Raw genomic sequence first — 15,478 nt, 5'->3', positions numbered from 1 at the left:
GAGATTTGAGCCACTGTTCAGACTCACCCTGTAGTCAGGTCTTACACTATAAGCCCAAATGTTTGTGGACACCCCTTCTAATGATTGTTCTCATGACTCTCTGGAGCACATAAACATGAACCTATCGGCACCAAGCTGTCTAATACCAGGCGTGGGCTAGAGGGGTATACCGCCCTCCAGCTTTGAGCCGTGGGAGGACAGTGTTCTTTAGAATGATGGATGGGGCTCCATCCAGTTCTTGGTGCTGTATAGAACCATTTGACCAGGCATTTAAATGGTCATTTGAGTTGTGGTCATTTGATGAAATGCATGACCTTGCTACCTGTTTCAGATCAATAGACTATATCCATATTAATAAAGTGTACATCAAGCCGTATTGACGCACTGTGGCACTTCTCTGGTCTTCTGCAGGGTGTTGCGGCCCCCTGGCGGAACCTCCAACATTTGCTTCGGCACAGACGAGGAGAAGCCGGCGCGTAAGAACAGAATGGCCTCCAACATCTTCGCCGAGCCGGACGATCCCCACGCCCATCGAAGGAACAACCCACCCAGTACACACACTTTATCTAAACTCGCTATCTAGCCTCTAGCCTTGTTTGCTTTGTCCTTTCCTGCGAGGCCATGTTTACCAAAGCTGTGAGTGCGGAGCGCTGGTGGTGTCGTAGGCTGTTACTCTTCACCAGTGCTCTCAGTCACAGTTTGTATGTGGAGTCTATGTGTAGTCCTTCTTGGGATGACTTACATGTGAATCTTGTTACACAGGCTGGGGAATATAGAGTTAAGAGTCTTGCCCAGGGATTCCTGTTGGTGTAGAGATGTGGGCCCTTCCCAACTGGGGAACTGAACCCTAGTCTGCCATGGGGAAAGAAGTGTTGTGACCTACTGCTCTACACCAACCCTCACGACTCAAATCAGGGTTGCTAAAGGCAGGAAACCGGACTTGAACCCTTTAAAGCTTCAATCCCCGTCTTGAAGATTGTCGAATTCCAACATACATTATAGTGTGTCCTAATGTTTGTGGACACCCCTTGTAATGAATGCATTCAGCAGATGTTCACACAGATGTACTTAGAGACGTACAGCCAATAGAAATAGAATAGGACGCTCCGAAGCAGGTAAACATGAACCTATTGGCGCAGTGCTGGCTAATGCCAGGCATGGGCTAGAGGGGTATAAAGCCCCCCAGCATTGAGGAGCTGTGGAGCAGTGGAAGAACTGTGTTCTCTGGAATGATGGTGGTGGTGCTCCATCTAGCAATATTGGGATAAGTTGAGGAGTTGGGGATGATGATCTTCCAACATCCTGACCTCACCAACACTTATCTTGAATGCAATCAAATCCTTACAGCAATGCACTACTCAACATCAGTAGAGAGAGTTACTCCAACAAAAGCAGGATCAGCTCTTTTTTATACACTTGATTTCAGAGGAAACAATGAATGAGCAGGTGTCCCAATACTTTTGTCCATAGGCTTGCCTTTTGAAACCATATCCCAACAACAGCCGTGAATGATGACACTGGGCGTAAAGAAGAGCTCTGGAGTTCGGGATCATTTTCCCACTGTAAAAATGTGCAGTGCTCCCTTTTATCCAGCTTTTGTGATTTTTGTAAGTAACCCTCTGGCGCGCGTGCAAGTCAGCTGTCTGGCTGCCCTGCCGGAAGGCCCTGCTGTTTTCACTGCGAGTCGCTCAGCTCGTGATTTATTCGACTGGCCCTTCACGTCATTTCCAGTAGAGATGACCTCATGGTCTGGTTACTCAGCTCCGCTTCCTGATTAGTAAGGGCAGTGAAATAATGACGGGCAACATGAGACTGCGTGACCTCATCCACAAACCATCCAAACAGCCGGCCACAGTGAGTAGGTAGCGATATGCCGCTGTACCTCACAGGCTCTGAGAGCGTCTGGTAAAGCTATCAGCAGCTCAACTGTCTGCCTGTGTGTGCAGCTCAGCTAGAACAATAGAGATATATACTGTACATACAGGACTCTGCAGACGTTCTAGACCCCTAAAGCTGCTGATATTAGAATAAACACTAATAATAACACTCCTACAGAAAGTGGTGGAGGTTCTCCATCACGGTGTTCATTATTAGAACATCTCCAAAGTTCTCCTCTCTCATGGAGTCTAGTGTTATTTAGAGCTCTCCTCAGATCAACACCTGGTTTGATGGTAAATCAGGGCTTAATGATGGTAAATCAGGTGAGCTGCTGCTGCTGCTGCTGCTGCTGCTGTTGATGGAGTTGATTGAACACATCCTCAACGCTGTGCTGGCTGGACTGGGAGGGGGGCGTCCAGGAGAAACCTGGAGGAACCGAGCTCTGTTCTTCAGACTAGCTCACCGACAAGATCTCACTACTTTCTTTCTTCAGAATGAGAAGCTCTTGTTTCTCCTTTTTTTTCTCCTGGATTTCTGTTCACCTGCACCTGTTCTGATGGGATGAAGTAAATGGACCTCTGCACTGTATTTATACGATGCACTAAGGAACAGCGGTGAAAAGTCAGTTTTATCCCGAATTGCTGAGCAGAACTACGGGACACGACATGCAAATTGCTCAAATTTACCAGATTCCCCATAATTTCCCAGCATCTATCCTAAAGCTTCAGCAGCTAGTGCTTTTGCACGGGGTAGTGGTCATGAGTAAACATTTAAAAGGAAATCAGACAAGCTAACGGTAGGTCAGAGATCTATGTTTTGGTTAAAGACACTTAGCTGTTGAATTAAATCAGCAAAAGCATTAAGTTAGGTTAGCAGAGGCTTTATTTAGGGGCATTGATAACAGGAAGGACGTGATATAGCTAATATAACTATAGCTAATATCACAAACTTACTCTAGCTATGTCACCTGTTGTTTTTATGCTGCAAAGGAATCTAAAGGTCTAATACTATTATTACTATTAAGCAGAGGGGTGCAGACGTGCAGAGAGTCCTAGTACATGCATGTATATATATATATGTATTTGTTTATATATATTTATATATATAATCAATCTTATTTTGTGGAACCTCAGCAGATAAAGGCCCTGTGGGGGTGTACAGTCGGGCCGGGGGGATTTATAATGTGTACGACATTAAGAGCAGTCTGGGCTGCTCTGGCTGTTAGGCTGTGGTCAGGGCTAGTTGCCAGAAACCTCTTTTTACGCAAAGCCCAGTTTGGCAGGTGGACACTCTGCAGCCTCACAAAGAAACTTCTGTGGCTTCAAGTACAGGACGTCCAGCAGGGAGGAATCCACTGAGCGGTGATTCTGAAAGAGAGAGAGGGTGGGGGGGAGAGCTGGGCACTCACTGTAACCGTCTGATCCGAGAAGATTCGTCTGAATAATGATTCCTCAGCAAGTGATTCGGTTCTTTCGCTTTGATTCAGTTCGATCCTTTTGGCACCGCTCCAGCCTGTTCCGATTAGAGGAGCGAGACTGAAGACAGGTCAGATCTCCGACATCATCAGATCTGTTTGTCTCCACGCTGACCCGCTGATGTGCTTCTCCTCGGGAGTAGAGATCGGCCTTAGGGGCGTTGCGGTGCTCCGGCGCGTCCATTTACAGTTCGCAGATACAGAGAGAGAGAGAGAGAGAGAGAGAGAGATGGTGGGTGAGTGAGGAAAATAGAGGGAGAAAGAGAGCGCGAGTGAGTGGAGTGAGAGTGAGGGCGGATAAGCGAAGAATAGGAGAGAGAGAGAGAGAAAGGAAGAGAGGGTGAGAGAGACAGGAAAGAGAGAGGGTGGGTGAGCAAGGAAAGGAGAGTGAGCAAATCAGAGGGAGAAAAGGAGAGGGTGGACGAGCAAGGAATTGAGAGTGAGAGAGAGGGTGGGTAAGTGAGAAAAGGGAGGAGAGAATGAAAGATTGAGGGTGGGTGAGCGAGCGAGGAAGAGAGAGTGAGAGGGTCAGAGAGGCAGGACAGAGGGCGAGTGAGAAAAAGAGAGAGAGAGATGAAAGAGGGTGGCTGAGCGAGGAAATGAGAAGAGAGAGGTAGGGTAAAAGAGCGAAAAGATGAGGGCGAGCAAGGAAAGGAGAGTGAGTGAGTCAGAGGGAAAAGATAGGGTAAAAGAGAGTGAGGGAGAAATGGAGAGGGTGGGCGAGCAAGGAAAGGAGAGCGAGTGGGCTGGAGAGAAAGGAGAGAGAGAGTGGAGTGAGAGAGTGAGAGGGTCAGAGAGACAGGACAGAGGGTGAGTGAGAAAAAGAGAGAGAGAGATAAAAGGGTGGGTGAGCGAGGAAATGAGAAGCAGAAAGAGAGAGAGACTGAGCGAGTGAGTGACTGGGTAGAGAGAGGTAGGGTGGAAGAGAGAGGGTGGGCAAGCCAGCAAAGGAGAGTGAAAGAGAGTGAGAGAGAGCGAGAGAGAGAGAGAGAGAGAGAGCTGGATCAGGTGGAGAGCTGGTTCTTCATGCTCGTGTTAATCCGTACATGTTGCCGGACCGGCTGCCGGAGGTTGTGCATTAGCGGGACACGCCTGGCTGTGGAGAGGGAGCCCAGGCACAATAGCGCCTCTCACTGCCACTCCAGCCAGCTAAGTTCATTATCCCCCACTGCTGGATTGTTTCTAAAGGACTCTTTGTTGGGTGAATTACTAATTTCAGCGATGCGGCCCATTAGTGCGGCTGAGCCCAGCGGCCGGTCTTAGGTTTGAAGGGTTGGGGGAGGTGCGTGTGAGTCCTGCTACGCATATATTTAAGCATATCTCTCAGACTGATGAACGATGCTGGGCTGCAGCAGCTTCTCATGAGTTTCCTCTGAGCCTGTGTATTCGGTCAGTCTTAACAGAGGGTATGCACGTGACGTCACGAGTGGCGGGAGTTGCTGCTGCCACTCAGACCAATGCAACGTCACGGGCAGCCAACTCGCTCTGAGGAAAGCGCCGTGTACCCGGCTCTGAAGCATCGGCCAGCAGACGGCAGTGCCGGCCAGTATGGCACTGAAGCGATGTGGGGAGAGAGCAAGGCCGATCGCACTCTCTCGGGGGCGACGGCTGCCGATGACCGGGATTCAAACTACTGATCCACTGCTCATAGTGACCGCGCCTTATTCCGCTGGACCACGGAAAGTTCGAAGGGAAACCCGGCTAGTGTCCGTTTTAGTCAGTCAGTACAATCTGACACTGGTTTTGTTGGTCTTCAAAATCTCACCCTGACTTCCACAGTTTCCCTGAGCTGCCATTCATTAACAGTCCACGTCGTAGAAACCTCCTCTGCCTTTTTGGGCATCGGTGGAGGTTGAAGGAGCCTGAACAAGCTTTGAAGAGTTTGAGTCAGCTGACGAGTTGCTGATTACAGCCGGTGACAACCCTCAGGCCTGATTTGCTAATCAAGAATTGAGTCCTTGTCAAACTACATCTTTTTACCGGAGCCTGTGCAATGCTGTGGTGCTGTGGGTGCCCAAACATTTACACGGGCCACTTCGATTAGGACTTTGAGGCTGCTGAAAGTTTACACACCGCTGTATAGCAGTTATGTCTGTCGGGTGGAAAATACAGTAAGTTGACTTAAATGGAGAGAGGTTAGTGCTGTAGTCCGGCGTCACCGGATGTGTTCAGTAAACACATCAGCACATATCCAGATATCAGTGCTTTCGTTGTGAGACCTATCCCCACCGACCTGCTTCCGAAATGGTCACACACTGCATGCCCCTCAGCCTTTAGGCCAGTTCTGATGACTAAAACACACAGGACTCGTCAGCTCACAGACCCCGCCTCCGAGCATCGTGAAACCACACTAAACCTGACGGCGCTAAAGCAGTGGAAAATGTGCCTCACTCTTTCCTTCACCCAGAGAGAGCGAGAGCAAGAGAGAGAGAGGGAGCGAGAGAGAGAGAGACAGACAGATAGAGCAGTAAAGCTCTCTTCCTGATGACATGGGAGGAAGAGCAGACTCACGAACGTCTGGTGTCGCTTCGTTTTGTGTCATGCAGCCATCAAATCATCTTTACGATGTCAGCCCAGCCTTCCCCATGTTCAGCTAACGCCACATGCAGCCTGTGTGTCTAATTTATTGGAATTCTGATAGAAATGAACATGCTGGACACTTCCATCAACTTTCCATTACTCATAGAAGAGGGGAATCCAACCATATTTGACATTTTCCCAAATTTCTGCGTAATTCAGTCAGTGGTGGAAGTGTTAGCAGTCATTTAGGCTCTGAAAGACCCGCTCTGAAACCCATTAATCATGCAGGAATTTTGGAAAAAGTGGTGGAGCTGCCCTTTAAGATGACCAAATGTGTTTTCCTCCACCAGGAGAAATGTAACATGTACTTAATACAAACCTTACGTAAGACCCCCCACACCCCCCACTCCCATCATAGCCCTGAAATGAGAACCTGGTTTGGAGGACACACTGAGCTGTGAACCTTAACAAAGCTAATTCCAGCCTCTATAATATTTCTCTATTGTTTACTTTTGCTGTGGTTTCGGGAGCTGGACGGTCTCACCGAACACTTGACCACTTGAGCTTCAGCCGTGGCGTTTAGTTGAAGTGTTTAGATGAAAGGAGAGCAAACGTGACCCGTCCTGCCTCTCTGGAGGCCAGATGTGGTCCAGGTTTTGGGCTCATAAGCTTGTAAGCACTGTAAGTACTACACCAATCAGCCATAACATTAAAACCACTGACAGCTGTGGTGAACAACATTGATGATCTGCTTCTAGTTGTTCCTGTCAAGGAGTGGATAAAACAGGCAGCCGGTGAGCAGTCAGTTCTTGAAGGTGATGAAGAACCAAACTATGAAGTTCTAGACAACGACTGGGTCAGAACATCTCCAGAACATCAGGTGGGGCAATCAGGTCGCTCATGGAGGTCCCATCTCACACAAGTTACAGGACGTCTGAAGGTGTCCAGAACCCATAGGACACCTTCAACGAGGTCTTGTGGAGTCCATGGTCAGGTCAGAGCCGGGCACGTGGTTTTAATGTTATGGCAGGTCTGGGTAGTGAGTTGCACTTTAAGGCCTGGTCAGGTATAGCTGGTGCTGTAATTTAACCCTATGTGTCGTCTTATTGTATCTGATATGTTTTTTTGCAGCTGGGGAAGCCAGTGGTGTGCTCTGTGGGGAACACTCGGCCCCCCTGAGGCGGTGCCCTCAGCCGCCAATCTACCTGAACAACTCCGAACCTGCCCAGCACCCGTCCAACATCGCGGTGAGTGAGCGTAGACTCGTAGAACTTGGGTCATTTTAGTGATACCCTGTTTGTGGACACCTCTTGTCTAGTCCCTGTAGAGAAGAAGTACTGCCATTAGAATAGGACCCTCTGGAGCAGATCATGAAGCTATTGGCACCGTGCTGCCTAATGCCAGGCGTGGACTAGAGGGGTATAAAGCCCCCCAGCATTGAGGAGCTGTGGAGCAGTGGAAGAACTGTGTTCTCTGGAATGATGGTGGAGCTCCATCCAGTACTTTTGGGATGATGAGGTTGGGTGGTGATCATCATCCAACATCCTGACCTTACTAATACGCTCTTGTCACTGAATGCAATCAAATCCTCACAGCAATGTTCCTCCAAAACCTAGTAGAAAGCCTTCTTCTCTTGACAGGAAAAGCAGGAGAAACCCGTGATTTTAATACCCTCGATTTCAGAAGAAGCAATGAATAAGCAGGTGTCCCATTACGTTTGTCCATGTGGTCGTATCCATACAGCAAGGGCTTCGTTACCGTGTCCTGGTGGTCTTGCAGAACTCCTGTCCTGCAGATTTTGCTGCTTCCTGTCCTAAATGACTCCCGATCCAACTAATGATCTAATGAACAAGTGCTTCCTGAGCTGGGGTGAGTGTGTGTTCAGGCAGGAAACACACTAAAATGTGAAGGACCAGAATTTCCCTCTCTGCTCAAGCTGCTCTCCTCTGGACTTCCTCACCAAGGCCTGACCACGGTCAGTGCATTACTCATGCCGACGTGTTCTCCAGCGTACGTTTGCTGGGTTTCTTTTGATGTTTGGTGTGTTTGTCACTCGTAAAACATGAATTATGATTCTGTAAAAGGAGAGTAAGCACAGAGCCGGCTTTGATCTCAGACATTTTCCACTGTCGCACACCTTTGAAGGAAGTCCAGTTTTTTGTTTTTGTTCGCAGACTGACCTGGTTGTCTTACAGGACACAAACAGTCTGGGGAAAACACCAGGAGTCCTAAAGCAGCCAGAATCCTTGCTGTATGGAGACGACCACATGGACAAAAGTAATGGGACACCTGCTTTTTCATTGCTTCTTCTGAAATCGAGGGTATTAAAAATAGTTTCTCCTTTTCTAAGACTTTCTACTAGATTTTGGAGGAGCATTGCTGTGAGGATTTGATTGCATTCAGTGACCAGAGTGTTATTAGTGAGGTCAGGATGTTGGATGATGATCACCACCACCCCACCTCATCATCCCAAAAGTACTGGATTTAGCACTCCAACAGCCAGGACATGTCTGGTGTTCTTTTGTTTTACACTACAGTGTTTATGCAGCTAATAAATAAAGGCCAGCTTTGAACACGGGTTTGAAATGCTGTGGAGCTCAGGAGGTACTATCCACCTTGTTTGGCCACGCCCACTTCTAAGAGTTTCTCTCTTCAGCCTTTGTGTCATTTCGTTTTCCAATGGTTTGCGGTCGTATTCAGAGCTACTGCTGTGGTCACTGATCCTAAAGGACCATAAAACCCGAGCTCATTATTTGTAGAGCTACGTATTTAGAGCTGTGCACGCCAGTGTTTCTCAACCCTGGTCCTGGACACACCCTTTGCACACCTGCTTTGGCACACCCCTGCATGCCCTCTGAAAGGGCTTGTTGTGGGGTAGCCACCACATCCAAAGAAGAAGAGGACCTGCGTCTGTGGTTGAAGGCGCTACATTTATAGCATCTACCCAAGCGTCTATACGTCTGCTCTTACCATCCTGTGGCGGGGAAGCGGGGGAACTCTGTTATGAGGTTTGGGTGAAGCTCCCGAGGCATTAGCCTATGAGCTAATTTAGCTCAGAGCCTCACAAAAGCGTCACCGGAGCTTCATAACCAAGGCGTTTCTCTGGGTAAGGATGCTGTAGCGTTGGTTTTTCATGCACTAAATGGTAATAGCAGACGCATAGACGATTGGGTGGGTGTTTTAGGTTAGTTTATTATCACTGTGGTTGGAATCTGGAGTAAACGATGATGGCCACCCCCCATGGCTTCATGGAAAATAAGTGGACAAGCATAAATAGAAGTCGCTGCTGGTACAGTTACAGCGTTTTCTATTTACTGCTCTCCGTTTGTATTCAAAATTTTATATACAGTCCCCTCCAAAAGTAATATAGCTGGAGATCAAAATGTAATGAATATAATTAAATTGATATTAAATGATATTTCAGATCAGATGTGTTCCTCGAGTCTACAAATGGCACCTTTAGTTGAACCCACTGAATTTTTAAGTGGAATTGAGTTGTTTCAGGTTCGAGCAGGTCTGTCAGGTAGATAAACACAAGGGGTGTCCACAAACATTTGAACTTATAGCCCCTTATCCCACACCCTGCACAAGGCGGCCCGCGATGCTCATTGCTATCTTCCACGCCCCGCCAACAGTCTGTTTATTTAAATAGCAACGGTGCTTGCAAATATAACAATGCCGATGGGCGCGGTGGTCTCGAAATGAGGTGTGTTCAGGCCGATTTCGGGCGTGTTTCTGTCTCGTGCAGGTGAGCCACTGTTGTGTTTGGGCTCATACAAAATCGCCAGTCTTTGAAAGGCATAGATTTATAAGTTGACTATTTAGATCTATTTTGCAGCTCGTCTAGTCCCTGTAGAAACGAAGTACTGCCAATAGAATAGGACTCTCTGCAGCAGATAAACATCATGACCCTATTGGCACCATGCTGCCTAATGCCAGGCGTGGGCTATAGAGGGGTATAAAGCCCCCCAGCATTAAAGCTGTGGAGCAGTGGAAGAACTGTGTTCTCTGGAATGATGGATTGTGGAGCTCCATACAGTATTCTTTATATGATTTGAGGAGTTTGGGATATATGAGGTGTGGTGGTGATTGTCATCCAACATCCTGACCTCTTTAACGGTCTTGTCGCTGAATGCAATCAAATCCTCACAGCAATGCTTATCCAACATCTAGTAGAAAGCATAGCCTTCCTCCTGGACAGTAGAGACTTAAGCTACTTCAACAAGAGCAGGAGAAGCTCTTTTTAATACCCTAGATTTAGAAAGAAACACTGAAAGAGCAGGTGTCCCAATACTTTTGTCCGTATAGTGCATGTCTTCTGACTTCTGTGGTTCGGTAAGGTCTAAGCTAGCCTGGTGACCACAGAGTGCTCAAAAAGTGTGCTCCAGGAAGCAACCGTGCCCTGGCAGATTGAGGGCTGTTGGTGGTGAAGGTGGAAACAGGAGCTGAAGCATCGCCTTAAAGTTAAGCCTGTTTTCTCTGAGACGAGTTACGGCTGTGAGGAGCTGAACCGTTAATCCTCTCTCTTACTGTGTTGCAGGAGGAAAACTACGAGCAGCAAAATGGTGAGAGCAAATTTACGTCCGTCTGCATGAACTTGAACGAACGCCCGGCCTCATAAAGCCTCTGACGCTGACAGCGAGCAAGAGCTTTTAGCTCCCGTCAGTCTTGAGCAGCCTGTCTCCTCCCCTCTTCCTCCCCCTGTAACTGCTTCCCTCTAAACAGAGGCACATGAGACACATTAAGGTAAACTCAGTTAGAGGGGCAGTGGAAGTGCGTGAGGAGTGTCCACACCCTTCTCTCCCTCTTCTTCGGTGAAGACAGGACTCTGAGAAGAAGAGCATTTCTACCCATGATTTTACTTTAATTTATTAATTGAGGACGTACACAACTACTCAGTCCAGGACCTTCACAGACGAGTGGTCAGTAACAGTCAAGCATAATGTTAATAAACCTGATAGACGCAAGAGCAGACTTAGCATTAAATATTATAATTAATTAAATAATTAAATGTATCTTAAGTTTAACTGAGGAAACTCATAGGGCGTGGCTTATCATAGCAGATTTTGCTTTGTGGAAACAAAATAATATATAAGATTCGAAATGAACTTTACCAAACAGACACTACTATTAAAATCAATAACCACGACTTTAAAAATTATGAAACGACATTTGAAAAAACTGACATGGTTTTCTTTTTTTTTTTCTTTTGTGATTTTGTGATCTTTTGTGATTATTTAGTGCTATATTAAAAAATAAAAAAAAATACGAAAAATTCAGAAATTGTCACCAGATTTCCAACTTATATTTTGAATGCACTAATAATGAACAATATTGCGTAAATATAACTTTAATAAATATAGTTTCTCTGGTTTTACTATTTATAGGCAGTGTATTTAGGTAAAATGAACATTTACGTTGTATTTCATAAATCATACATTTTCCATAAATTCTGAATACAAATAATATTATTTAGAGCATTTATTTATTTGCAGAAACTGCTCAGATAATGCAAAGAAATGATTATAATACTTATAATAAAATAAGTTATTATTGAAATTTAAACAACACAGCACTAATATCTGAACTTTGAGAGCATTCAGAAATCACTATGGTGAAATAACCTCGACTGCCAATCACAGCCATTATGTCTCGGCTATTTATTTTTTATTGATTGTTATCAACAGGACAGATGAAAAGGCTACAGGCTGGTTACATCTTTAGGAACTGCTTGACATCCAATAAAAATGATTAAAGTGGGTTTACGTTCCAGGCTATACATCTTTTAAGCCCATAATTGTCCTTGGAAACTGTGCAGGTCTTCATAATCCAAGACTTACGTTTTTACAAGGATGTTCAGTGTAGAGTGAATTTATTTCTGAGGTTATAACTCAAAGTCCTTAGACCAAGCAAAGTATATTGTGAAAGAAGGGAAAAATAATATTATTAATATTATTATTATTATTAATAATAATAATAATAATTTCAGACTCAGATTTTCAGTAGTTGAGAGTCGTATGACTTTTGAGAACCGACTTCATTTCGTATCTTGCAATAAAAAATAAAATAATCAAAATGTAACTAAACATTGCACAAGACTGTACACACCCTGCGATGTGATAATTGCACACCTGCTTATGGTGATCTGTTCTCTCTGTAAATGGTGACAGAATTACGTGGGTAAAAACCACGCAGGATTCTGACGTCGTCTTCTCGGTTTTTATTAGAATAGCAAATTGCAAACTCCGAAGAACTAGACCAAGTCTTATTCTATCAAACCAAGAATAGAAAAGCAAGAATTCTAGATCTCGGTTGGGTCCCTAGTTTGGGAGCAGCAGTAATGAAGCCCTGCATCCAGGAGCTGCTGTGTACTCGCGGCTGGTGGAGCCAAGAATGCTGATCTGCACTCCAGCCGCTGTAATCTCATAAACGATCGTTACTAATTCGAAATGCTCATAAAGTACGTTCAGTTGAGCTCCATGCAGATGTAATGATGTGACCTATTTCCCGAGCGACTTGTCAGACGTCCCTGGCGAGACTGAGTGAAATCCTCTCAGCTCCACCCTTTTCCTGGCACCGGAGAGCACATCCACTCTAAATATTTATGAATGGCAGGGCCGCACTTCAGTCTCTGGTCTCGGCTGCCTCACATAGCCTTTACGTCTGCGGCTGCAGAGCTCCAGTGTGGGTGTGGGTGTCTTATCTGGAGAAAATCAGCGAATATTTAAATATTCAAATCATGATTTTAATATTTTGGTATTTTTAGAAATACACAGAACTCACAGATGTGACCGGAGGAGCTGTTTAAACAGTAAATAGCCTGAGTGTTATAGTCATTGGGGGAGGAGCTGAAGCACTGACTGTATATATGATCTATACAGTAATTTGGGGAGGAGCTAAACATCTAACTGTATATATGATATATATGATCTATACAGTCATTGGGGAGGAGCTAAACATCTAACTGTATATATGATATATATAATCTATACAATCATTTGGGGAGGAGCTAAACATTAACTGTATATATTATATATATAATCTATACAGTCATTTGGGGAGGAGCTAAACATCTAAGTGTATGTATGGTATGACCTATACAGTCATTGGGGGAGGATCTAAATAACAGTATTTATGATATATATGAGCTATACAGTCATTGGGGGAGGAGCTAAACATCTAACTGTATTTATGATATATATGATCTACACAGTCATTGGGGGAGGAGCTAAATATCTAACTGTATATGTGATGTATATGATCTATACAGTCATTGGGGAGGAGCAAAACATCTAACTGTATATATGATATATGATCTGTACAGTCATTGGGGGAGGAGCTAAATAACAGTATTTATGATATATATGATGTATACAGTCATTGGGGGAGGAGCTTAACATCTAACTGTATATATGATATATATGATCTATACAGTCATTGGGGGGAGCTAAACATCTAACTGTATATATGATATATATGATGTATACAGTCATTGGGGGAGGAGCTTAACATCTAACTGTATATATGATATATATGATCTATACAGTCTTTGGGGAGGAGCTAAACATATAACTGTATATATGATATATATGGTCTATACAGTCATTTGGGGAGGGGCTAAACATCTAACTGTATATATGATGTATATGATCTGTACAGTCTTTGGGGAGGAGCTAAACATTTAACTGTATATATGATATATATATGGTCTATACAGTCATTTGGGGAGGAGCTAAACATCTAACTGTATTTATGATATATATGTTCTATACAGTCATTGGGGAGGAGCTAAACATCTAACTGTATATATGATGTATATGATCTGTACAGTCTTTGGGGGAGGAGCTAAATAACAGTATTTATGATATATATGATGTATACAGTCATTGGGGGAGGAGCTAAATATCTAACTGTATATGTGATGTATATGATCTATACAGTCATTGTGTATAGAATAATGGTTATCTTCTGTGTGTTTGTGTAGATTACTCAGAGGAAGTGGAGGCCCCTGAGGAACCGCAGCTGAAGGAGGATGACGCACTCGGCGCCTCTGGGCCCGGCGGCGCCTCCGGTGGCCGCAGAAACCCTCCTGGTGGCAAATCCAGCCTCATACTGGGCTGAGGGTGCTCACTGAACTTTTCTCACTCTCTCTCTCTCCCTCTCTTCCTTCTCTCACTCTCTCTCTCCCTTTTTTTAAGGAAATCACTCTCTTTCACTCATGTGAGCCATGGGATTTTTTTTGTCCACTACCACCTGTCCGTATTTTTGTTTTTCTATCGCAAAACAAACAAGAAAAAAAAAGATCGTTGGCAGAAGCACTTTATGTAAAAGCTCCATTTCAGCCCATCGTGAAGAGCGCAGGCCCAGCCGGGAAAAGCCAAGCGCCCGCTCGTCTTTCGGGAGGCCACCCGGCGCCGAACCGTTTCAAAGGATGAAAAAAGATTTGTTGCGCAAAATTTCTAAGTACAAATAAAGATTGATATGAATTTCACTGAACTTGCTGGTTTTTTTTTGTGGAGGACAGAGGGGCTTCGCTGAGGGGGGAGGGGGAGGGTTTGACATGGGACAAGGGACATAAAGCATTGGGGCGTTCAATGCAGTGATATTATTGGGATTATTCTGAGAGTGTATCCGAGGGTTCTGGCAGCATGTCTAGAACCCTAAACAACTGAGGTAGATTTAGACCGACTGCAGTTGAACGCAAACATTTGGGCGACCCGGATTGGACTGTGGGTGTAGTGTGGTGGGAGGTGGAGGCTGTTGGTGTAGCGTTATCGGAGTTAATCTGGAGAAGTCCTGTGAGAAAGTGAGCCTGGAGGGGAGTGGGTCTGTCGAGCCTTCCGGAGGTGTCGTGGGCTTATTTCAGCGAGGAAATACAGGGGCCTACCTGATGACCCCTGTGAAGAGCTTGCGGTGTAGTGGACGACTGGTGGACAGGTGACGGGAAGGTTATCTGTGACCTTAACTGGTAGGTGTAGGAAATGGGCTGGGCTCATCCTCCTGTGTTATGTTTTTAATAAATCTAAGAAGAATTAGCATGTATATATGTATATATGATGAATATGATCTATATAGTCATTGGGGGAGGAGCTAAACATCTAACTATATATGATATATGATCTATACTGTCATTGGGGGAGGAGCTAAACATCTAACTATGTATGATATATGATCTGTACAGTCATTGGGGGAGGAGCTAAACATCTAACTATATATGATATATGATCTATACTGTCATTGGGGGAGGAGCTAAACATCTAACTGTATATATGATATATGATCTATACTGTCATTGGGGGAGGAGCTAAACATCTAACTGTATATATGATGTATATGATCTGTACAGTCATTGGGGGAGGAGCTAAACATCTAACTGTATATATGATATATGATCTATACTGTCATTGGGGGAGGAGCTAAACATCTAACTGTATATATGATATATGATCTATACAGTCATTGGGGGAGGAGAATTAGCATGCGCTAATATATAGAGACCCCAATAAGCCACTGCAGCTTCGGCGGGTTGACCATCCCTGACCTAGAAGAGCATCTACTGCTGGGTATTGAGTTGCAGGACATCTGAATGGCCACATGGTGGTGCCG

The 15,478-nt window shown here is 45.0% G+C and overlaps 1 protein-coding gene across 1 annotated transcript in view; it reads left to right on the top strand.

Annotated features, from left to right (window-relative positions):
* Nucleotides 1-14,363, top strand: part of jpt1b (Jupiter microtubule associated homolog 1b) — an 18,051-nt gene extending 3,688 nt beyond the window's left edge. The window contains exons 2-5 of the mRNA XM_072675133.1: nucleotides 412-551; nucleotides 7,004-7,119; nucleotides 10,413-10,437; nucleotides 13,857-14,363. Coding sequence (XP_072531234.1) covers nucleotides 412-551; nucleotides 7,004-7,119; nucleotides 10,413-10,437; nucleotides 13,857-13,993 — 418 coding nt within the window. The 3' untranslated portion in view covers nucleotides 13,994-14,363. The remainder of the gene's footprint in view (nucleotides 1-411; nucleotides 552-7,003; nucleotides 7,120-10,412; nucleotides 10,438-13,856) is intronic.
* The last annotated feature ends 1,115 nt before the right edge of the window (nucleotides 14,364-15,478 follow it).

The sequence above is a fragment of the Salminus brasiliensis genome, chromosome 3 (assembly GCF_030463535.1).
Source record: "Salminus brasiliensis chromosome 3, fSalBra1.hap2, whole genome shotgun sequence".
NCBI lineage: Eukaryota > Metazoa > Chordata > Actinopteri > Characiformes > Bryconidae > Salminus > Salminus brasiliensis.
Note: the sequence above shows the minus strand (reverse complement) of the source record. Positions and strands in the feature narration are given on the sequence as shown.